Source organism: Silurus meridionalis, chromosome 18 (assembly GCF_014805685.1).
Source record: "Silurus meridionalis isolate SWU-2019-XX chromosome 18, ASM1480568v1, whole genome shotgun sequence".
Lineage (NCBI taxonomy): Eukaryota > Metazoa > Chordata > Actinopteri > Siluriformes > Siluridae > Silurus > Silurus meridionalis.
The window spans coordinates 26,569,816-26,593,407 of NC_060901.1; the positions used below are offsets into that span (position 1 = coordinate 26,569,816).

At 41.9% G+C, this 23,592-nt stretch overlaps 2 protein-coding genes across 3 annotated transcripts in view; one reads left to right on the forward strand and one right to left on the reverse strand.

Moving 5' to 3' along the window:
* On the reverse strand, positions 1-8,263 carry tmem200a (transmembrane protein 200A). 2 transcript variants are annotated; one of them, XM_046873711.1, is made up of 2 exons: positions 7,655-8,263; positions 1-2,072 (listed from the first exon to the last, which is right to left on the reverse strand). In XM_046873711.1, exon 2 carries the CDS (start codon positions 2,050-2,052, stop codon positions 556-558), a length of 1,497 nt encoding a protein of 498 aa, XP_046729667.1. In that variant the 5' UTR covers positions 2,053-2,072; positions 7,655-8,263; the 3' UTR covers positions 1-555. The 2 variants fall into 2 exon arrangements, with proteins under 2 accessions (XP_046729667.1, XP_046729668.1); XM_046873712.1 differs by lacking the exon at positions 7,655-8,263 and adding an exon at positions 6,877-7,212.
* Positions 8,231-23,592, forward strand: part of tmem244 (transmembrane protein 244) — a 23,950-nt gene continuing 8,588 nt past the window's right edge. Inside the window, exon 1 of the mRNA XM_046873794.1 lies at positions 8,231-8,360. The gene's annotated coding sequence lies outside the window, so the exon portion shown is untranslated. The remainder of the gene's footprint in view (positions 8,361-23,592) is intronic.

A 23,592-nucleotide genomic window follows, 5' to 3' on the forward strand; every position in this document is an offset into this window, starting at 1 on the left:
TGTTGTGTGAAAACTTTTATTCTGAGAAACAGATAAATAATACATTGATGACTCTCGTTCAAAAATAGCTGTGTGGTGTTTTGAACAATAAATTATTTAAAACCTCATAGCAAAATAAGTGTCGGTCTCTGGTACGACAACGCACGCACTCTCTACACACAAGTCGCTACGCACAACTAGCAAAACGGGTTGTGTATCAATGCTTCAAATATCGAATACAGAAACCGAAACGAAAAAACACAGCGATCTAGTCGCAGTCTATTTACAGTGTTTCTACTGGGAGTTTTGTGTGTCCCTCGGGGGTTGGGCATGTATGGGTAAGGGTATGGGTATGTTGTGTTTTTGGGGGTGTTGGACATGGATAAAAATCCTCTTGCTTAGTTTTTATAAATGCTCTGTCTATCCAAATATCCACCTGAGCTTGCAGTCCATGGGACTTGTGTTTCGGGAATTCACAACCATTTTGACAATAGTGAAACAACAAAAAAATCATTGTGTGTGTACATATTTATATAATCACAGAGGGACGAGGACATTGCGCACACGAGACATCCTTTAAAATCTGGTCTCGGATGTCCCTCGTTTCAGAGTGCAGCTCATAATCTCCTCATGCTCAAAACTCAGGTTGTTGTGCGACCTCGAGATCATGAGCAGTTTCTCTTTTTTGGTGTAATCCCGCTTGACAGCCACTGGGGGTACCAGCAGCCTGTCCATTGGGTCCTCTTTATTCTCCAATTTGGTGTAGCCTTTGCTGTTGCTGCGGTCCAACCGGGGCCAACTGGGGTGCTTGCGCTGCTCTGGTTGTACGGTCAGCATAGTGGGAGCTCGTTCCAGGTCCAAGGACTTGGAGTGAGCTGAGAGCATGTGGAGAGAGTTGTTAGAGCCAAAGTCTTTCCGGGCAGCTCCAGGAGATAAGAATCGGCTGCTGGTGGACCCAGGGGATAGGCAGGATGGTGAAGCAGATGCATACAAGGGGGGTTCTGTAGCTGATTTACTCCGGAGTAACGTTGTACCAGGAGGCTTGAAAGCTTTCGAGATATCTGGAATGGGTACAGATAAGGACTCTATGGATGACGGTGTTGATCTATCTTGAAGCTGCTCAGAATCCTCAGTTATGCTGTCGATGTCAGGCTCGTCGATCACGCAGTTGTTGAGTTTGATGACAGGAAGAGTGAAGGCGCTAATGGAGGAGGATACAATAGAATGCGTCTGGCACTTTTTCAGATAGTTGCGTTTATCCTCCCAGCGGCGCATCCCCTCTGGTTGGAAGCCGAATATTGATCCCGAACGTTCCCTGTATCCAGGCGATAACAAGCTCGAGCCTCCTTCGTTCATTAGGCCTTCCTCGTCTTCAGCTGAGCTTGTGCGCCGGGACAGTTGTACATCCCCACGCAATCCGGAAAACGTCAAGAGTGTGTTAGCGGCGAGCCGCGTAGCGTACTGACTGTCCTGACCAAAAGCGCGGATCTCGTGGTCGACACAGGGACCCGTGTAGGCCCCATTCATACACTTTTGCTCCTGTAACCTCAGGCTGTGAATGTCTATGACCGTTGAATACATGTCCCTCATGTGGATTACCTTGGTTTCTCTGTCCCTGTTCTCGTGCAAGATAGCGTTTGCACAGATGAAGATGAATATCCCGATGCCCATCGTAAACGGTCCAAGCATCTTCATTTTCTCTGAGTGCAAATGCTGCTCGAAAAACTGCGCCACCTTTCCCGCTTGTTCCTGCCTCGCTGATGCCTGAGTATCGTTCTTCGAGTGCTTGCTCTCAGGTGGCTGCTGGTGACCCTTGTGAGGCCAGTACCCGAGTACTGCCATGGCGATGCCGACCATCAGAATCAAGACTCCGAGAACTAGAAAGAATCCAGACGCGGAATACAGACGGATTTTCCCACGCACCACGACGATGTCCGTGCGTGGTTTCCTTTTCATTCGTTTCTTCTCAGGAGGAGGAACAGGAGACTGCGAGGGCAGGTGATGCTGGGATCGAGCGGAGTCCTGCCTCTTCAAGGCTGCAAGGCCAGTGATCACACCCCCAGTCGCGATCATCGCTACGACAACACGCGGGCCTGGAAAAAACAAACAAAGAGCATACAGTGAGATGAGAGAGAGAGAGAGAGATGCCGCATCGTCATTCACAGATGCCTCTTTGTCTTTGTTTAGACAGCGCTAGCGTAGGCGAGGCAGATGCATTAACCTTTAGGAAAGGGGTTTAGCGGATAGACTTGCTTCCACCACCTTCGTCTAGGCGGAAATTACGCCAGCTGTGGCGAATTAAATCCGCCAGAAGACACTCGTGACGAACGGTGCATGCTTTTTCGCCTTTATCAGAGAAAATGGTGGAGACGTTACCGCTTAATTAGAGCTTGCGTTTGCAGCGGAAACACACATTTATAATGCAGACCGTTATTTCCTCCGCTCTGATTCTCATCTATAAATACCAGTTTGTGATGGGACAAATATAGTCATGAGCAGGAAATGAAACGGCAAAAAAGCCTAAACAAAGACGACCAGGGAAGGGGGAAGATCTTTAAATGTACCAAAATATATTTTATTGAAACGCTGAATTGGAACAAATGATGCCACATTGAATGCTTCTGGTTATTTTCCAAACATTGCTGCTTATCACTGGATATAAACAATAAATACAAACATTTCGCCTCAATTTCATGTCTCAAAGCGTAGCCTGGACACAAACTCCTAAGATTAGCGGGTCATCGTTTTATCGAATTTACTTCAAAAACGTTAAATATTTAATCATGAGTTAACTTGTGATTAATCGCAACTTAATCGCACAAAATCGCAGTGCATCTGTTCTAAATGTACCTTATATGAATACTTTTCAAGTTTTAAATTCGCCAATCATCATAAATCAACATAGAGCATGAAGACAAAATATCCTTGTAAAGTGATTATGTTGTTTTAAATGACGTTAATCGTCAGGACATGAAACGAAACTTTCCACACTACTATGTTTCCACACGGACAGTTTTAATTGGCGGATTTGTGCATTATGGCAGATTTAAAACTTGGCGCATCAGTAAAACAAATGTTTACTGATTTAAAACTTTTTCTTTTTTTTTTTTTTTTTATTATTTCCGAGTAAACGAAGGGTGTCATTAATGAACCTTCGCCTCAATGTTTATTCGTTTCTATTTGAAATAAAAATTGGTCAAACAGAAATGCTGCATCAATTGAACGTTAATATAATTAGCGCCGTTAAAATGATGTCCAGACCGTCTCATCGCATCGAATAGCGATTTCCACACCGAGCTCATTTCCCTCACAGTAACAGTAAATATCTCGGGATCGGTGGTATGGTGTGTGTTTTTTCTTGCGGCAGCTTGTACACACAATGACTGAGCCTCTTATATAATCATCTGAAGTGCTGAAAGCTCAGCCTTGTTGTCTGAATGGACGATGACGGCGCTCGGAACAAAAAGGGTCCCGAAAAATAAACAAACAACATTGTTTTTCCACGGACTCATTATCTCATCCATACACCTGCCTCAGGTCTGCTTCAAACACTGTGTTGTAAACAATTAAGTCCTCAGATTGTTCCTGTTCGATCCTGTTGAGCTCCTGTTTCTTCAGTCCCCCTGAACATCCTGCAGGCAGGAGTTTAAACCTCTTATAATCATGGTTTCGCCTTTTTTGGCTTATACAAACTCATTAAATGTGTAGAAAGACTTAACAAAAGGGACTTTCGGAGGGCAGAGCAGAGATGGTTGGTGGCTCTGGTGAAGGTATTTGATGTTGACTCCATGAAAAACTTATCTCACAAGCAGCAGCAGGAGAGATACAGCGATAAAGAGACAGAGATATACTGTGTGGGATATTGGGAGAGGAAGAAAGAGAGAGGAAACGGAGATATTGGGGACAGAGAGAGAGAGAGAGATAGAGACAGAAAGAGAGAGGGATCGAATGATACAAAGAAATGAAGAGAGATGTCAGGAGAGAGGGATACAGAGAGATATTGGGAAAGAAAGAGAGAGGATACAGAGAAAGATATGGGGAGAGTGAGAGATACAGAGAGATGTCAGGAGAGAGGAAAGAGCAAGGGATATTGGAGGGAGAGAGAGGGATACAGAGATATTAGGCAAGAGAGAGAGCAAGGAAGAGAGAGGATAGAAGGATAGGGTGCAATACAGAGAGATGTCAGGAGAGAGAGAAATGGATACAGAGAGAGATATTGGGGAGGGAGAGAGAGAGAGAGAGAGAGAGAGAGAGATACAAAGAGATACAGGCAAAGCTATCTGTAGAAAGTAAGAGAAAAAAGAGAGGGAGAAATAGAAAGAGAGAGAAACAGATGAAGAGAGAGACAGAGAGACATATTGTGAGACAAAAGAGAGAGAGAGAGAGAGAGAGAGAGAGAGAGAGAGAGAGAGAGAGTGTGTGTCTTGGGATTTGGTACAATCTTAGCTATTGAATAAATAAATGAATAAATGCTAATGCTAGAATTGGACAAAGCAAAGCATTAGTGTTTATGCTAGTTAGCACATGCAGGCTTTAGCTGCGAGCATCAAAACTAGCAACTGAAGGTTGGACTTCAGCTACATTTATCCCTCGTTTAATGCAGAATTTTGTTTGTCTGAGAATCTATAAGCTTTTTTCCTCCGTCTGTTCCTCACGTCCACATCCACGTCAAGCAAAAAGACGTCAATCAAACTTTTCAATTCTGCACCGCCTTCGTCTCATCGGAACGTTCCGGGTTTTTTTTGTGTTCGTCTCACTGTATCGATTATGAAATTCATTAGCGGCAAAAATTAGCGGGGGATCCAGGAAACGATTCCGCCGGAATGCTTATCCGTCGCCTAGGCAACAAGCGAGGCAGCCTGGAGAAGGTTTTTTTTCCCTTTGCGGGAGCGTGGGTGCTCGACGTGATTGTAAGTGCAGCAGCACAAACTCGAGAGGAAGAGATAAAAAAAAAAAAACCAGGGTGATGATGTTCTTTTACAAGCGGCGGGTCGAGAGTCGGCGACGGAGGGCCGGCGCGTGAGCGGCAGCCGAGACCCCGACGCCGTCGTTACCCGGGTTTACTTTAGAGTTAGAAGTTGGCGCGGTGGAAGGTTTTTCTGTGTTCGATGGCGTGAAGGTAATCGAGAACGGGCCCAGCTGCCATCCTTTACGTGCTGCGGCGACGCCAAGATGCTTTTAACAAGAATCCGAGCTGACGCACGACTTTATACTTTTTCAATATGTGGATGACTTCATGCTGAGTGTGCAAGTGTGAGGATTTCATGTGTCTGAGCAGCGTGTGTGTGTGTGTGTGTGTGTGTGTGTGTGTGTGTGTGATATATATATATATATATATATATATATATATATGAGTGATGAATAGACCAATGAAAGATAATTAGATAATAAGTAAGAATAAGGAGGAGTCATAATTCTAGATACTGCTCAGAGTTTCCGTGTGTGTGTGTGTGTGTGTGTGTGTGTGTGTGTGTGTGTGTGTGTGTGTGTGTGTGTTTTCCTCTCAGGCGTCTCTCGGCAGACGGACGGCATGTCGGTGGATTAAACACAAACAAATGGATCTCAGAACTCCACAACTTCCACCCACATGCCAGAGATCACAAGCTGGCTCACTCCTGTTCTCCATCACTCACACACACACACACACACACACACACACACACACACACACACACACTGGAAGAGTGGGTGCTTCTATGCTTTTGATGTTGACTCCATAAAAAACTCATGACAGCAGCAGCAGGGTGGAGATTAGGAGAGAGAGAGAGAGAAGGGCAGTGGGAGAGAGGGAGAGAAACATAGGGAGAGAGGAGACGACGAAAAAAGAGATACAGAAAAGACATTGGGAGACCAAGCAAGAGAAAGAGGGGAGAAATACAGAAAGAGAGACAGTTAAAGAGAGAAAGACAGAGATACACAGAGAAAAAGAGAGAGAGAGAGAGAGAGAGAGAGAGAGAGAGAGAGAGAGAGAGAGAGAGAGAATCACATCAGGAGACACAGCGAGAAACAGAAAGATAGGGATGCAGAGAGAAAAGAGAGCTAGAGAAAGAAACATTGGGAGACAGAGAGAAAACAAGAGAAAAATACAAAGAGAGAGAGAGGCAGGTGGAGAAACAGAGGAGAGAGGGATACAGAGAGATACAGAGATAACAAGAGGTATTTGGAGAGAGAGAGAGAGAGAGAGAGAAATACAGAGAGAAAAGAGAGAGCGATAGAGAGAATCTTAGGATTTGGAACAACCTTAGCTATTAAACAAACAAACAAACAAACAAACAAACAAACAAAATAATCTGATACTTGATTGACAGCCAACACTAAAAGTTGCTGTGGGTCAGCGTTTTTTTTTTTTTTTATTCCGTCTCCAAACTTTTAACACTTTAAAAATTGCCCCCTATGAAGCTCCGCCCCCACAGGGCTTCCCAGCTGCTCTGTACAGGGTCTATAAAATGACTGACAGGAAGCAGATCCAATCGAACGTTTATCACAATTTTGCTAAAAAAAGAAACACCATACAATCGGATTCCTCTCTGAAGTTACGGAAATAAACAAACCCGACTCCGGCTAGCTAGCGATTAGCGAGAGCGCAAAGTCGTTCTTAGCATTCGGGCGAGATGAACAACTGAAATCACAGAACAAATCGGGGATTTTAAGTTCCTCATGATGATGAAATGATTGGATAAAGCTAGCAATAAAAAAAACAACCATTACGCTGGAAATGGAACATCACCCCAGATGTCCTCACCTCACCTCTATTACTCTTCTAGCTGAATGATAACAATCTCCACAAAATCTCGTGCAACATCTTCCCAGAAGAATGGAGCTCATTAGAACAGCAAAAAAAAAAATGTAGGACACAAACATGAAAAGCAATGACAGTCAGAAGAGACAAACCAGGACCTTCTCAGACTGGCATGTCCGTCTCAGAGCTGTGGATGATCCGAGAGCTCACATGGTTTTTTTCCGTGGTGGTGCTGAGGAGAGTAGAACCTTCACCTTCACATAAGCAACAGATCGATGTTCACCAGTTCACACACTCGAACATCTCCTCCAATCTCCGTCCATGCGACTGCAGATCTTCAGGATGAGATGATCTTTAGAATAGTGTAGAGGAGGTTTTTCCTCCGGTTCTCTGAGAACGTTTCGACATCAGAACCCCACAAACTGAGCCACTGAGGGGGTTTTAGTTCTTGGGTCATGAAAACATTTAGTGGAAACAAGATTTTGGATGCAGAATTTACACATTTATTAATTTTTTTTTCTTTCTCATGAGTTTTTTCCACTTTAAATTTTCCAGTTTCTGAATGTATTTTTTTTTTCATTAATAATTTTACAATATTCATTTTAATTCATTATAGATGCAAAATAAAAAAACTTTAATTTAAATAAAAAAAATTTCAATCATAATGTAATTTTTAAATGTTTTTTTTATTAAATTTAATATTATTTTATAATATATATTTATTTAGTGAGAAGGACATTTCTGCTGTACACTTCAACGTTCTTTAGAGGTTCTTCAAAACCCTCTGCTTTAACCTGAAGAACATTATTATTATTATTATTATTATTATTATTATTATTATTATTATTTAAAAAATGTTCGTTAGAAAGTTTCATGATGATGATGATGATGATGATGATGATGAAGAAGATGATGATGATGTTGTGAAAAACTCACCTTTTCTGCGTTTTTAAATTATTATTATTATTATTATTTTGCCATCGTGCACGCGCGGGTTTCCTCCTTCTTCACCATCCTAATTCACATTAGTGAAAAAAAGAAAGAAAAGAAAAAAAAGAAAGAAAGGAAACAAAAAGACTTCCAGAGAACAGGTCTCGGGGATTCCTCCTCTCTCTCTTTCCTTTTTCTCTTTGTCTTTCTCTCTCTTTCTTTCGTTCTCTTTCCAGAATCGCATATCCGAAGCGCGCGCGGCGCAGACAGACGCGAGACACTCGCATGGCACGCGCTTTAAGGGGTTCCTCCGAAAGCGCGCATCCTCGTGGCCAAAGCGCATCCCGTGTCCACTCGGACCTTCTGCCCCTTCGAGCTCCTCCACAAGTTCATCAGTCAACCCGCACGCGCAAACAAACAAAACAAAACAAGAACAAACAACAGGCGCACGAGCAGCAGGTGGAACCCTGGTCAGATGTTCTCCAGCTCACGACGCGCACGAGGCCATCCTGATCCTGATCTTCTTCTGCATTCTGGGTCTCATTTTTCACCAAGACAAGAGTTCCGTCTTGAAGACTGCCACGTTAGATGATGCCTGAGCTGTTCCTCAACGAGGAGGAGGAGGAGGAACGAAGAGGAAGGAGGAGAACGTTCAGGAGAGCGCGCGCGCGCACTAGGTTGCCAGATTTGCGCTTTTCAAACTAAAACCAAGGTGGGTTGTTTTTATTTTTATTTGCACTATTTATAAGCACGCGATCCCACCAGATTCTGGATTCTGATTGGTCAGAAGTTGTTGCTTCACTTTTTATTTTTTATTTTTTTTAAACCATCTTCAGCCTTTAACGGATAAAATCTTCACACTGACCTTCTTTTTATTTTATTTTTTTGCAGATACATATACACTGATTGGTCAAAAGTTTGTGGACACCCAAACATGAGATTCCGTGTTTTCTGAACATCCATGTTTGCTGTTCCGAAAAGCTCCACTCCTCTAGAATGGTGTTCCAATAGATTTTGTGAAGATGTTGTGGAGATTTTGTGAAGATGTTACAGCTACAAGGGTGCTAATAGGTAGGGCGAGAAGGTACTGATGGAGGTGAGGTTCTCCAAACCCAAACCATCCCAATAGGTTTGGAGCTCTAGAGCAGGAGATCTTCCCTATCTTCCAACCCATGCAAAGCAGCTCTTCATGGAGCTGGTTTTGTGCACAGGGGCATCATCATGCTGGAACAGGTTTGGGATCTCCTACTTCTAATAAAGAGACAATTTCATGCTTCACAAGGGACATATGGCTGGAAAAGTCAGGTGTCCCAATACTTTTGGCAGTATAGTGTTTTTTTCTTCGGAGAGTAAATCCATGTGTGTGTGTTTATTCCAGAGTCGGTTTGTTTGTACTCTCTGAAAGAAAGTGCTCTCCAGACATCTGTAATCTCTTAGATAAGGAGTTTTTGCGCTGCTGTGGGTTTGAAGGCCATTCACAGCTGTTTTGAGTTTACAGGGTGGAAATCCCCCTCCTTCTCCTCCTCCTCTTCTAAATGTGGACAGATGTTAAAAATCCCCCACAGAATCTTATGCTCAGGTGTCCAGAAACTTTTGGCCAGACAGTGTTAGACTCGTGATACACAGTTTCAGGTTTAATGCTGAAAGACTCGGAAATGTCCATTTCCTGCTCAAGGACATGTAGCTGTGTGTGTGTGTGTGTGTGTGTGTGTGTGTGTGTGTGTGTGTGTGTGTAAATGCCTTTCAATTCTCATGAAAGAAAACCGTTTCTTTCCATCCCCCCTCTTCCTGTAAACCAAACACTAGATGTTTTCTAGACGTCCTACACAATCGTGTGCCTCAGAAAAGTCGGGCATCCCAATATTTATGGGCAGAAAATCGTTGAAAAGGGATTTCTGGTCGTTTGTTGCTGTAAAAACACAGTGAAGGGGTTTAAATATTAGAAAGAAAGAAAGAAAGCTAGAAGTAGTGCGAGACAAAAAGGAAGAAAAGAGTAACAGACAAAGAAAAAAAGACAGACACGATTGATAGAAAAAAAGAGAGACAGACAGACAAATAGACAGAAAGAGTGAGAGACAGACGATATATCTACAGTAGATAGAAAAAAAGAAAGACAAACAAATACAAAGAAAGAAAGAAAGAAAGAAAGAAAGAAAGAAAGAGAGAGAGACAGACGATATAGCTACAATAGATAAAACAGACAGACAGACAGACAGACAGACAGACAGACAGACAGACAGACAGACAGACAGATAGATAGATAGATAGATAAAAGACAGACACAGACAAAAATCTAGAAAAAGAGACAGACAATATAGCTACAGTAGACAGAAAGACAGACAGACAGAGCATTTTTCCAGAAAGAAAACCATTTCTTTTTATTCCCCACCTCCGTAAATGAAACACTAGAAAAGTTCTAGACGTCCTACACAATCATGTGCCTCAGAAAATTGGGGTGTTCCAATATTTTGGGCCAGACAATGTTTGAAAAGGAGATTTCTGGTCGTTTTGTTTGTGACGTCTTTGCTGTGAAGACACCACCTGACTGTATTTAAACGCTTATTCATGTAAAAAAAAAAAAATTCACGCCCCCACAAGCAACCCACTGTTCCCCACTCAGGTCTCTGGAGCAGCTCCGACATTCTGGAAAACCACATCAGCTCCAAAACCTGGTGTTTGGCCCCTCACCAGGGACTCGCGGCATGAAGGACAACGAGCTGAGAGGTTTTTGAGGTGGTGGTTAAACCACAGTGATGTCAATTCCTCGTTCTCTAACACACGAACACGGACCGGTTTCATTGCATGTTCTAGTCCTTTTCTGGTTTGTTATCCGACCGTGTTCGCCTGTCGTGTGTTAATCTGATTTCACTGTTAGAGTGATCGCTTGCTGAGGTTCTTCGCGCTCTCGGTCTACTCTACTCTTCTGAAAGGAGCTTTCCTGAGGTAAAAAATCATGTCCTGTCGTGGCTTCGCTATCCTGCTGTTTTCGCCTGTTGGATCGTAAGATCTCTTGCTACATCACCTACATCGAGACCTGACCCTACCTGCTAACATCCTTAAAGCTAAATTAGCAGAAATCTCTAGAAAATCTGGAGGAACATCTCAGAAGAACGGAGTTTGAAATGGAGAACCATACGGAGGGTATGGGGGTTCAGCGTATATCATCCTGACTAATCGTTTCTCGGCGGCCCGTCGTCCTGTCGTTACAGTTTCCACAGCGAGAGCTTCGGGACACTTTTGCTCCAGCTGGACATCCTCCATGGAAACTTGGCGGTTTGCAATCGCTAAAAGTCAGACTTTCCACTGCAGTAGAACGCGCAACCAGTTGTTTTTTTTTTTTTCTTTCTCAGGAGTCATGCTGATGCAAGTCCTGGAAGTGTTTCTGAACAGTGTGTTCTCAGCATGTGTGTGTGTGTGTGTGTGTGTGTGTGTGTGTGTGTGTGTGTGTGTGTGTGTGTGTGTTTTGGAATGGAATTGAATGTGGAGAGCTGCTTTCCCATGTAGGGATTAAATCCACACACACCTTTAACACAACACACACACTCCAGTGACACGTCTAGTGTGTGTGTGTGTGTGTGTGTGTGTGTGTGTGTGTTTATGTCCGATAGCACGAGAATCACAGGGACGCGGGTCATGAGCTTAACATCACGCCTGGACGTGTCCCAAACGTCTCCACGGACCCTCATAGTACAATTATCGAATGTCCTATCAAATTCATGTCCTCGTCTTCATCTAACCACCATTTCTCCCCTCTCACAGTGACGCTCTCGCTACACGTGCTGGGTGAAAATAATAATTACCGTCAAGTGGACACTTTTTTAGTAAACACACACACACACACAAACCTGTCCTCATTTTCACTCCTGCACTGAAGGTCAATTACACACACACACACACACACACATATACAGACACAGACACACATTTTTCCAATGCTGGGATTCAGAATGCTAAGCGTCTCCATGGCGACGGCTGCTCTGGTTGCCACACACGCATCCTTTACACCAGCTTTTCGTGGAACAGGGTTTTTTTTTTCCTTTTTCCATCGAAACGATCCGAGACATTATTCCTCATTACAAAGCGTCCTCACTATTCAACATCAGTGAGGAGGTTCTTCAAAGAACTTTCTTTCATTTCTCTGAAAACCTGAAACTCTGTGTACAATCCTGATCCTGCACTGCTGTAAGATATTACTGTAACACACACACACACACACACACACACACACACACACACACACACACACACACACACACACACACACACACATTTATTGTTGGACTAACATCTCATCACTCACACCCATACACACAACAAATCTTGTGACTGTTGTACTGTAACACACACACACACACACACACACACTTCATTACTTAGTGTTGTTCTGTAACTAACACACACACACACACACACACACACACACACACACACACACACACACACACTGCAGGTCCAGATGAAGGAAGCAGAAAATGAAAGCTGGATTGTGAAAACATCTAGAAAAAATCAAAACCTTTAAACCTGTGAGGTGAAACTTAAACAAGGAACAGGTGTGAGAGATCAATCACATGTGCCTAGATCATGTGACACATCAGCAGGGGCTGATGGGAGATGTAGTCCTGATGGCACAATCCTGCCACAGAACCTCTGCATTCAGACTGGCGTGTGTTCCAGCAGCTCACTGACGATGTTTGATATGAATGGAAGCTCTTCTATATCTGCATGGGCTTATGTGATTGGCTGATTGGAGAACCGCATGAGTGGTTCCTCTTGGAGACCCTCTTAAGGTTTCATCCTCGTCAAATGTCAAATGTTCTCATGTTTTAGTGTTCAGTCCCTCTGGAGTTCCTTCATCACTGTTGTTTATTTATTCCAGACTGTTCCATCTGCAGTGAACACATTCATAGAAAAAAGAAGTAGACGTGTGTGTGTGTGTGTGTGTGTGTGTGTGTGTAAAACTACTGACCTTTATTTTAAAGAGAGTGAAGTGTATCTTCTGGACCCAGTCACAGTGCGATAATCTTATTTACACACACACACACACACACACACACACACACACACACACACACACACACACACACACACACAGAAAACCTTCACAGACGTGACCTTCCTTAGAGTGCTGGGTGAATACATGCTTTAACATAAATGCGTTGGAATTTAGTGGTCCATACACACACACACACACACACACACACACACACACACACACACACAGAGCAAATAAACATGTACACACTGCTCCAGAACTTTCAGCAATTCAGCCTACATCCTTCTATGTAAAAATAGCACATTTCTTGGAGGTGAATCACACACACACACACACACACACACACACACACACACACACACACACTTTTCTTTAGTAATATTTCGGTTTGCTCTGATGTTTCAACGATGAGTCACTGAGACGCTTATAATTAGATTAAAATGTTGTATCGTAATAAATAAAACACGAGACATGGCGGAGAAACAAACGAGACGTTCAGCCATAAATACCCACAGGTCCGTTTGACCTCATTAGAAATTTCGTAATGAAATCCGAAATGAAATTGATGGCGGTTTTTTTTAGATTGACTTACGTATGTAATTTTATACAACTGAACAGGGTTAAGGGCCTTGATCAGGGGCCCAACAGTGACAGCTTGGTGGTGCTGGGATTTAAACCCATGACCTTCTGTTTAGAAGTCTAACGTTGTATCCACTGAGGTCTTCTTGGAAGATGTTCAACTAGATTTTGTCTGAGATTATCAGGTAGGGTCCGGGGTGCTGATCCAATGCATCCCAATACAGTTGGAGTTTTATAGCAGGAGATCTTCCATATCTTTCAACCCATGGAACATGGTCATGCTGGAACAGGTTTGGGTTTCCAAGTTCAAGTTCAAGCTTTCATGTTCAACGTCCGTTGCAATCGCGTACCTCCGGAATTGTCTGTGAAGGAGCGCGTAAGGCTGGAAAAGTCCAATGCGTTTTGTTTGTTCCGAAACTTTTTGTACTTCTCTTGAACCGAATGATGAAGAATCAAAATTCTAATTCACCACAAACTGATCCTCTGAAGAAACCGAAGATCCACCTGAGGCTTTTTTGGACCTAGATTTATTGAAACATCGTGTTCTGATGAACCTCAGGAACGTTCAGAGAGCTTATTGGTAAAACCAAGCAATCTTTGGTGACAAGAACATTTAAGAACCAAAGCACAGACAAAAAAATCCACTGTTCTATCGTTCTACATATTAGTATTTGGATAGTTATGAGTTCTTGGCTTTAAAACAGGGCACTATTTAGAAAGGTGTTCCACCAAAAACTGGGGGTTCTACTGGAAGACAAATCCATCTGTTGTGAGGTTCTGCATAAAACTTCTTGGAGGGTTCAAAGTTCCAAAATAACAGTGTTCAATGGTAAATAGAAAAGTTTTGAACAAGATGCACACCAAACAGCAGAACCGAATCTTCTTCATGATTGAGGTGCACATCCAGAATAAACTCAGGTTTGATTAGTAATAATTTAGATTGAAGAGCTTTTTTCCAGACCAACCCAGTTCAAGGATTTGAGACGGTTGAAGTGTTTGAGAGTGAAGTGGAAGCCAGCTGCTTCAAGAACATAATAATTGTGGTTCTGGAAGTGAAGTGTAAATTGTTACCTACTCTCTGAAAGTGTGTTCCTGCTCCTTAGATCTCAGGAGGCCCTGGATAAACTCAGTCACCTGCAGATCGAAATAAACCACAAGACCTGCAGGTAAATAATGACAGAACAGTTGGAGTTGAACTAAAACCAGAAACATGCATTTACATTCTCAGAAAATTAAAAAAGAAGTTAAATGCTGTGCAGATGCTGATAGTGACACATATCCATGTTCCTCAACCATAAACGTGATGGCTTTTGATTATGAACAATTCATAGACCATGACAAGGAAAAATGTAGAATCATATTTAGCTAGAGAAAAGGTCACAGATTAGACAATTTCCCAAAAAAGAAACAAGTGTTCCTCAAGTGTTTTTTTTCAAATCATCTATAAACCAAAAGCTTCCAGCAGCCACAAAGTTCTACATCCAACAGTTAAAATCGGCAAACGATTCTTAGGTCACCAAAGAGTTTTTCTGGACCTCTTTCTGAAAGGTTAAAATCCTGTTGTTGGGAAGTACCCCATAGACTCCATAAAGGTTCCATCTGAAACATGGCTGTGCTTTGGAAATCCTTTATGAGTTCCACTGAGGTTTCTTTGGCTAGCTACCAAGCTTCAGTTTTCCAAAGAAGTTCTCTGTTGAAAACTTCCATGTGGACTCCACAAACAGTTTAAGGTTCTTGGCTTCCTATAGTGGCTGTGTTTTCAAAGAATCTTCAAGAGTTCCACTAGCAGTTATAGAGTCTTCGTTTCCCAGAAGGGTTCTCTAAAAAAAAAACCCATTTGTTCTATCAAATAACCTTCAGCTACTTAGATATTGGTACTTTGTAAGAAGGTTGAGAAACCAGTGCTTAAATTGAGTCTTATGGGGGTCCCCAGTTGTGAAATTTATATATTTTTACTAAAATAATATTTTGGACCCCCTAAGTGTATTTTTTTACTTGTCATGGTCCCTATTGCCTTATGGGGGGTCCCCCCCAATCCAAACACTGTTAAGAACCATTCCACAAGCTACATGTGAAGATTTTACAATATTGGAAATTAAAGTAGGACCAAGCTGATCCTCTCCACACTCCTGGTGGCAACTCTGGCTCTGATGCCCACCACTGACTAACTGTGTTGGTCTGAGCAGTGAGGCATGCTGAGATAAGCGTAATTGATAATGAATTGGATAGTTTCAGATCTGAAAGCTGATTGGCACATGTGATCACAATCCTTGATTCCTCTATAAATGATTCCTCTATAAATGCCACAGTAAAAGCATCACACAGAAACCTTTATCCCACCCACAGAAAGCAGAATCAATGTGCTTTATGGTGCTTAGCAACCAACGTTTACAGCTAATCAAGCAACCCTGTGTGGCAGAAGACATGCTAATTACCAACACTGCAAGTACCAACATGTAATTATTCATTTGTCCTGGTTTAGGGGTAAAAACCAGGGTTTGTGTTTATATTTGATGCATTTGCACAGTGGGAGGTGTTTACTATCAAAACACTCTCAAGGATCGACGGAATTGTTTAGGAAATCCAGAGAATGTCATTGTTTTTTACGATTCAATAAAATGCTGGAACGTAATCAGACCCCCAACAGAGCGTTTAAAGCTCGAGGACCATCAGGTCTCAGGATTTCATTCCAATCATCATAAGTCTTTAATTAGCAACAGCAGCAACAGCAAACCTGTGCACCAAAGACCAAGTGACTTTTCTACTAGTAGTCTCCTTCATCTCTCCTTCATCTCTCCCTTGTCTTCTGCTTATCTTCTGCTCATCTCTCCTTCTTCTCCCACTAGTCTTCTGCTCATCTCACCCTCATTTCTTGCTCGTCTCATCTTTCTCATCTCGCATTCATCTCCCCCTCATATTCTGCTCATCTCTCCCTCATCTAGTGCTTGTATCTGCCTTAGCTCTCATTCATATCTTCCTTGTCTTTTGCTCATCTTCTGCTCATCTCCCATTTAACTCTCCATTATCTTCTATTCATCTCCTGCTCATCTCTCCTTCATCTCTCCTTCTTCTCCCACTTGTCTTCTGCTCATCTCACCCTCATCTCTTGCTCGTCTCATCTTTCTCATCTCCCATTCATCTCTCCCTCATATTCTGCTCATCTCTCCCTCATCTAGTGCTTGTATCTCCCTTAGCTCTCATTCGTCTCTCCCTTGTCTTCTGCTCATCTTCTGCTCATCTCTTCCTCATCTTCTGCTTGTCTGTTCCTCATCTCCTGTTCATCACAGCCTTTCCATCACCCAGTTAGATCTTTGAAACCACACTGTTTTCTCACCACAGCGTTCTCACTCCGCCTGTGACATCTCGCAGACTTGATAATGAATTCAGTGTTTGAAAGACGCGTTATTGAGGACACTGCGCCACGTGTTCCTTTAGCGGAGAAGGTGCGTGATGAGATCGCGTATCGGGGTGTAGATGTGTAACGAAGTCAGATCATAGAAAGGAGGAAGAGAGAAAGACAGGGGAGATGATTCCAAGCTGCTTTACAGGGTTTTGTGTCAGTCTTGTCACATCAGTGGATTCGAATGCCAGAGCTGTCAATCGCCATTACTGGAGTTCTGAAAGCAATTGTGTCCTGTTACTGTTTATTCAGCAGACTGCAGTGACGACGCAGAGAGCAGGAAAATCCCCCTGTATTACAGACAGACGAACAGACAGACGGACAGACAGACAAATAGATAGACAGATAGATAGATAGATAGATAGATAGATAGATAGATAGATAGATAGATAGATAGATAGATAGATGGATGGATGGATGGATGGATGGTTGGATGGATAGATGGATGGATGGATAGATAGATAGATAGATAGATAGATAGATAGATAGATAGATAGACAGATAGATAGGCAGACAGAGAGACAGACAGACAGATAGCTAGACAGACAGACAGAACTAAATAGATGGATGGACAGACAGACATACAGACAGATAGACAGATAGATAGGCAGACAGAGAGACAGACAGACAGACAGACAGACAGATAGATAGATAGATAGATAGATAGATAGATAGATAGATAGATAGATAGATAGATAGATAGATAGAGACAGACAGACAGATAGCTAGACAGACAGACAGAACTAAATAGATGGATGGACAGACAGACATACAGACAGATAGACAGATAGATAGGCAGACAGAGAGACAGACAGACAGACAGACAGACAGACAGACAGGCAGATAGATAGATAGATAGATAGATAGATAGATAGATAGATAGATAGATAGATAGATAGATAGATAGATAGATAGATAGACAGACAGACAGACAGACAGACAGACAGACAGACAGACAGACAGACAAAGTAATCACACATGTGTACTGCACTCAGTGTGTTAGAGTTACAGTGTGTGTGTGTTAGAGGTACAGTGTGTGTCAGAGGTACAGTGTGTGTGTGTTAGAGGTACAGTGTGTGTGTGTGTTAGAGGTACAGTGTGTGTGTGTGTGTTAGAGGTACAGTGTGTGTGTTGAGAGAGCGCTCGTCTTTTCACGCCTTTGATTTCGTCTGGGTTCTTTAGAATCTCTGCTGTGTGATCGATGTGAGAGACGATCAATACAAACAGAATGTAAACTCACTGTGAAAGTGTGTGTGTGTGTGTGCGTGCGTGTGTGTTTGTGTTTGTATTTGGTACAGGAGAAGACACATTTTAATGTCAGAAGTTTGTGGACACTTATGACACATTTGGTGCTTGGACCCCAACATCAGGAAACCTACTGTAACCCCAAAATGGGCAAACTTACACTATATTGCCAAAAGTATTGGGACACCTGACCTTTCCTGCCACATGTGATTCTGCTCCACACTGTTAACACAAAGCTGGAAAATACCATATTTATGACCAGGTGTCCGCAAACATTTGGTCAGATAAGAATAACACTTTTTTATACCCCTAAAGATACACTACAATGCAAAAATATGCTAACTACAGGAATAACACCCCTTTCGAACTTAGTGCTGTAGCTGACATGCTACATGCTAATTACTTCAATAATATTACGAATATTTCACAAACAAATAAACCTCATTTAAATAACACCCCATTTATTCTATAAGAAATATACAAGTCCTAAACATAGACACTGGAATGTCTCGTTAGGAACGCGCGTTTGTTCTGGAAGACCGAATTTCTGATTTTCAGCTTACTGTCCAGTCCATTCGTGTTTAACCCAAGCGTCCAGGGAAACGCAGAGAAGTTTCATCTGTGCTGCAGGAATTTAATGAGCTACAGCCTCGTGGTTCGAATCCGATCTTCAGTCTCATTAACGTCTGGAGTCTGAACCTCAGAGGAGAAGCAGGAGCTCAGAAAGTACGGGACATAAAAAAAAAAACACGTCATGAACGAAATACGGTGAGGGTAATGTGTGCACGAGAGCGCCAGAGCGACGAGGCTACGATTTATCATCACCAATAATTTCACTACTTCACTAATTCACTACTTTCACTACTTCACTAATTTCACTACTATCATGATAACATCATCACCATCATCATCATCATCATTCATACCACTATCATCACTATTATCATTATTATTTTCACCACCATCACCATCATCATTCATACCACTATCATCATCTTTATCATCATCATCATCATCATCATCATCATCACCAAAACCATCACCAATAATTTCACTACTATCATGATAATCATCATCACCATCACCATCACTATTATCATTATTATTTTCACCACCATCATCACCATCATCACCATCATCATTCATACCACTATCATCATCTTTATCATCATCATCATCATCATCATCATCATCATCACCATCATCATTCATACCACTATCATCATCATCATCATCATCATCATCATCATCATCATCATCATCATTCATACCACTATCATCATCTTTATCATCATCATCATCATCATCATCATCATCATTCATACCACTATCATCATCTTTATCATCATCATCATCATCATCATCACCATCATCATTCATACCACTATCATCATCTTTATCATCTTTATCATCATCATCATCATCATCATCATCATCATGGTATTAGACCATATTACAGAAGACTCCATGTTCTGATCAGTGACTTCCTGACCTCCTGCTTGTGTAAACTCTGTGTGTCTCCTGTGTAGGAAATCTGTGTTTATTAAATCTAATTAGCTCTGAACAGAGAATGTAAATAAAATACTCAATAATGTGCTTTGACTTCATCACAAAGAGCCATGAAGATGAAATGACAGAATCCCAGCCTGATCCAGGTGTTCAGCTCTCTGACAGCTGCAGCTCACACATCTGTTCTTTCCAGCTGTTCAAAAATGGTTATTATTGGGAATTGTAAGGGTGATAATGGTTATAACTGTAATGGTGATAATGGTTATAAGGTAAATGGTGATAATGGTTATAATGGGAATTTTAATAGCATTTGTGGTTATAATTGAAATGGTAATTGTGTTAATGGCTATATTGGAAAATTGTACTGGGTTTTAATGATTTCAATGGGAGTTTGCAATTGTGTTAATGGTTATAATGGGAATCTGTAATGGTGGTAATAGTTATAATGGAAATTATAATGGTGTTAATGGTTATAATAGGAATTATACTAGGTTGGAATGATTTCAATGGTAATTTGTAATAGTTCTAATAGTTATAATTGGAATCTCTAATGGTTTTAATGGTTATAATAAGATCCTATAATGGTGTTAATGATTATAAAAAGAATAATACTTGGTTTTGATGATTACAATGGGGATTTGTAATAGTTCTAAAGGTTATAATGGGAATTGTAATGGTGTTAATGGTTATAGTGGGAATTATACTGGGTTTTAACGGTTACACTGGGAATTGTAATGATGTTAATGGTTATAATGGGAATAATACTAGATTTTGTTGATTACAATGGTAATTTGTAATGGTTTTGATGGTTCTAACGGGTTAACGGTCATGACAGCATTGTGGAGGTTCCCGTTAGAGGTGTGTAAAGTACGCTAGATTGATGAGGAAGCTCTCCCACGTGGTGTTCGATGAAACGAAGCATAACTTCTCATTGGATTGAGTAATTGCACAAATCATGCTGGGTCTGTTTTTCCTCCCCCACTGTCAGACTGTGAATCCTCCCCATTACAGCGCCAGCCAGATACCATGAGGCATTATCAGGAAAGCAGTGACTCACACACACACACACATACACACTAAGAGGCATTACAAACCCGGGCTGTGATTCACAGAGTTCTGCAAGGTCTACTGGACGCCAGCTGGAATCACAAACCAATCTGTGATAAAGAGCTCTGAAGAAGCCTGAGGCATCATAATTATTCTCCAATCCGGGCTCCTGGCCGTGTGCTCCAGTCGAGCTCCTGCTGTGTAACATCTCCACCACGGTGCTGACAGCAGCACAATTACTAATCCCTGATCAATTTATTCCTCTGAGGAATTACGACATGACAGATGGCTGAATGCCAGTATGTGTGAATGGTAATTAAACAGCTGCCCTTTACCTTCGTTCAGACTTCATACCGACTGGCTTCTGATGCCGCGTTTCCGTGGCGACAGTTGCCGCGTTGGCCTTGTCCAGGTGACGGACAGGTTGGATGAGAGAATGAAGAAAGAAAGTGACAGATCAGTTTGGGACTCCTGACTCATTGGAAAAACACACACATGTGCCTGAAAACATGTCTCACTGACATTCACAAGGACAACCAGGTGCAGGTTCTGCCATTCAAACATCTGTCTCTCACAAAAAGGAGGCGTGGCCTTGGTACCTTTCAAGAATATCCAGGGAGGAGTGGCATATCTGTCTGTCAGAATGAGCCAGTCTGGTGTGGCCTCCGTAACTGTCAGCCTTAATTAAGAACAGTTAAGTGGGTGTGGCCTCTAGACCTATAGGTGTATTATTTATATCTGTAGGTCTATGTTAAGTGGGCGTAGCCTTTAAATCTGCTAGTATTAGTTAAGTAGGTGTGGCCTCTATACATGTCACTCTTTGTAAAGTAGATGTGCCCTTTGTACCTTTAAGTCTGAGTTAAGTGGGCGTGGCCTTTATACCGGTCGTTCTCAGTAAAGTAGGCGTGGCCTCTATACCTGTTAATCTCAGTAAAGTTGGCATGGCCTTTATACCTGTCAGTCGTAGTAAAGTAGGCGTGGCCTCTATACCTGTCAGTCCTAGTAAAGTTGGTGTGGCCTCTATACCTGTCAGTCTCAGTAAAGTAGGCAGGGCCTTTATACCTGTCAGTCCTAGTAAAGTAGGTGTGGTCTCTATACCTGTTACGCCCTGTAAAGTAGATGTGGCCTCTATACCTGTCAGTTTCAGTAAAGTAGACATGGCCTCTATACCTGTCAGTCTTAGTAAAGTAGGTGTGGCCTCTATACCTGTCAATCTCAGTAAAGTGGGCGTGACCTCTATACCTTTCAGTCTTAGTTAAGAAGGCGTGGCCTCTGTACCTATCAGTGTTAGTTAAGTGGGTGTGGTTTTCCTATTAACCAGTCTTAGTTAAGTAGGCGTGGCCTATGTACCTGTCAGTCTTTGTTAAGTAGGTTTGTCCCTTTATGACTATCAGATTTTGTAAAGTGGGTGTGGCCTTTAAACTTGTCAGTCTAAGTTAAATAGACATGGCCTCCATACCTATCACTGGCTGCTTTTTTTCTGCACAAGTTCTACAGGTGCTGCTGCTCATGTACTGGAGAAGAAAATAAAAGTGTAGCGTTTAAAAGCTGATGAATAGAAGTTGCCAGACAAACAGCAGATTGGCTCCTCTCAGTGTCTGTGAACTGGGAATGTGAGAATGACACAGTGTTGTCATGTGGTGCCAATTTTCTCCAAACAAATCGAAGAAGAAAGAAACGACATCTTGTACTTGTTTCCTATACGCTTGGAGTTGTTTACTCTACACAATGTTGACATAAAAATGACGGTGGCTGGGATCCAGGAACAAATCAGCAGGTTCCAATAACTTGCTGGCTTCACGGGTTTGTGAGATTTCATCAAAAGTTTTTTTTCTACTCAGCTGCAGCGAATAAACCTGGTGTCTTTTTAACTCATACAGGCTGATTTAAAAATCTTAATGGCAGCGTGTCGGATCGTATTTAAAGACTGGAACTGCACATTACCATCACAAATAAAGAGGAGGTTAATGGAAACACATGGGCTTCTTCACCAGAAGGTTCCTTTGCGGTTCTTTGGATTGTTAGTGGGTTGTTACATTTCTAAACAGGTCCAACTTGGAACTCTTAATGAAAGACAAACCTGCTGCTGTAGGATTTTATAAACAAGAGACGGATGAAAGTATGTTTCTCATCTCAGGAAGCATTTGCATTTGAACACGACTATTCCAGCCATTTCTGGTTCTTACTAAAACGGTTACCACAAACCTGGAAGCCCACAATTGTATAGGATGTCTTTAGGATTCCTACAAACACCCCAGTTAGCAGTTGTTAAAAGCAACTGATCCCACAAGGATCCCGATGCATCTAGAGATTGCTCCAGCTCCAGTTTCAGACCTTTAAAGAAAAAGATGCCGACTTTTCGAAGATCCCAAACCATCTAGAGATGTTCCAGCGCAAATGTTTTTTTTTAGGAGCTCCTGGTTCCACAACTCCACCTGACTGTAGAAGACTAAAAGGATTTTATTTAATATCACACACTCCGTTGCTCATGATATTTCTCACTCTCTGTAATGTTTAATGGTTTATAATCTTAATGTTTTGATGAGGATGGGTTTAAGGTTGGTTCCTCTCAAGGTTTCTTCCTCATACCATCCTCCTTGCCCCACTCACCCCATGCTTGCTCAATGGGAATAAACACACATAATTCACTTATATTTAAATGTTGGTTCTATAATTTTATTAGCTACCTGTTTATATCTTATATCTATATATATATCTTTATATCTATATTAGATGTGCTTTTCCAGCTGAAACTTTGGGTTCTTTCAGAAACAATTATAGTCAATTTTTCATTCAGAAGTAAGTAGTTCTAAAACAGATTTCAAATCCATATCCGTTTCTGCCGATTTCATCATACTGCTGTTACTATTTTTTGCTCCATTAGCCTTGTCGCATGGGTGGATAACTTAATGATGGGTTATAAACTGAGAAGAATTGTTTCTGGGAGAAACTCTGGGATAAACTCTGGAATAGACTCTGGGGTATAGACTGAGATAGACTCTGGGATAAACTCTGGAATAGACTCTGGATTTGACTCTGGAATAGAATCTGGGATATAGACTGAGATAGACTCTGGGAGAAACTCTGGGATAAACTCAGGGATAGACTCTGAAATAGACTCTGGGATATAGACTGAGATACACTCTGGGATAAACTCAGGGATATACTCTG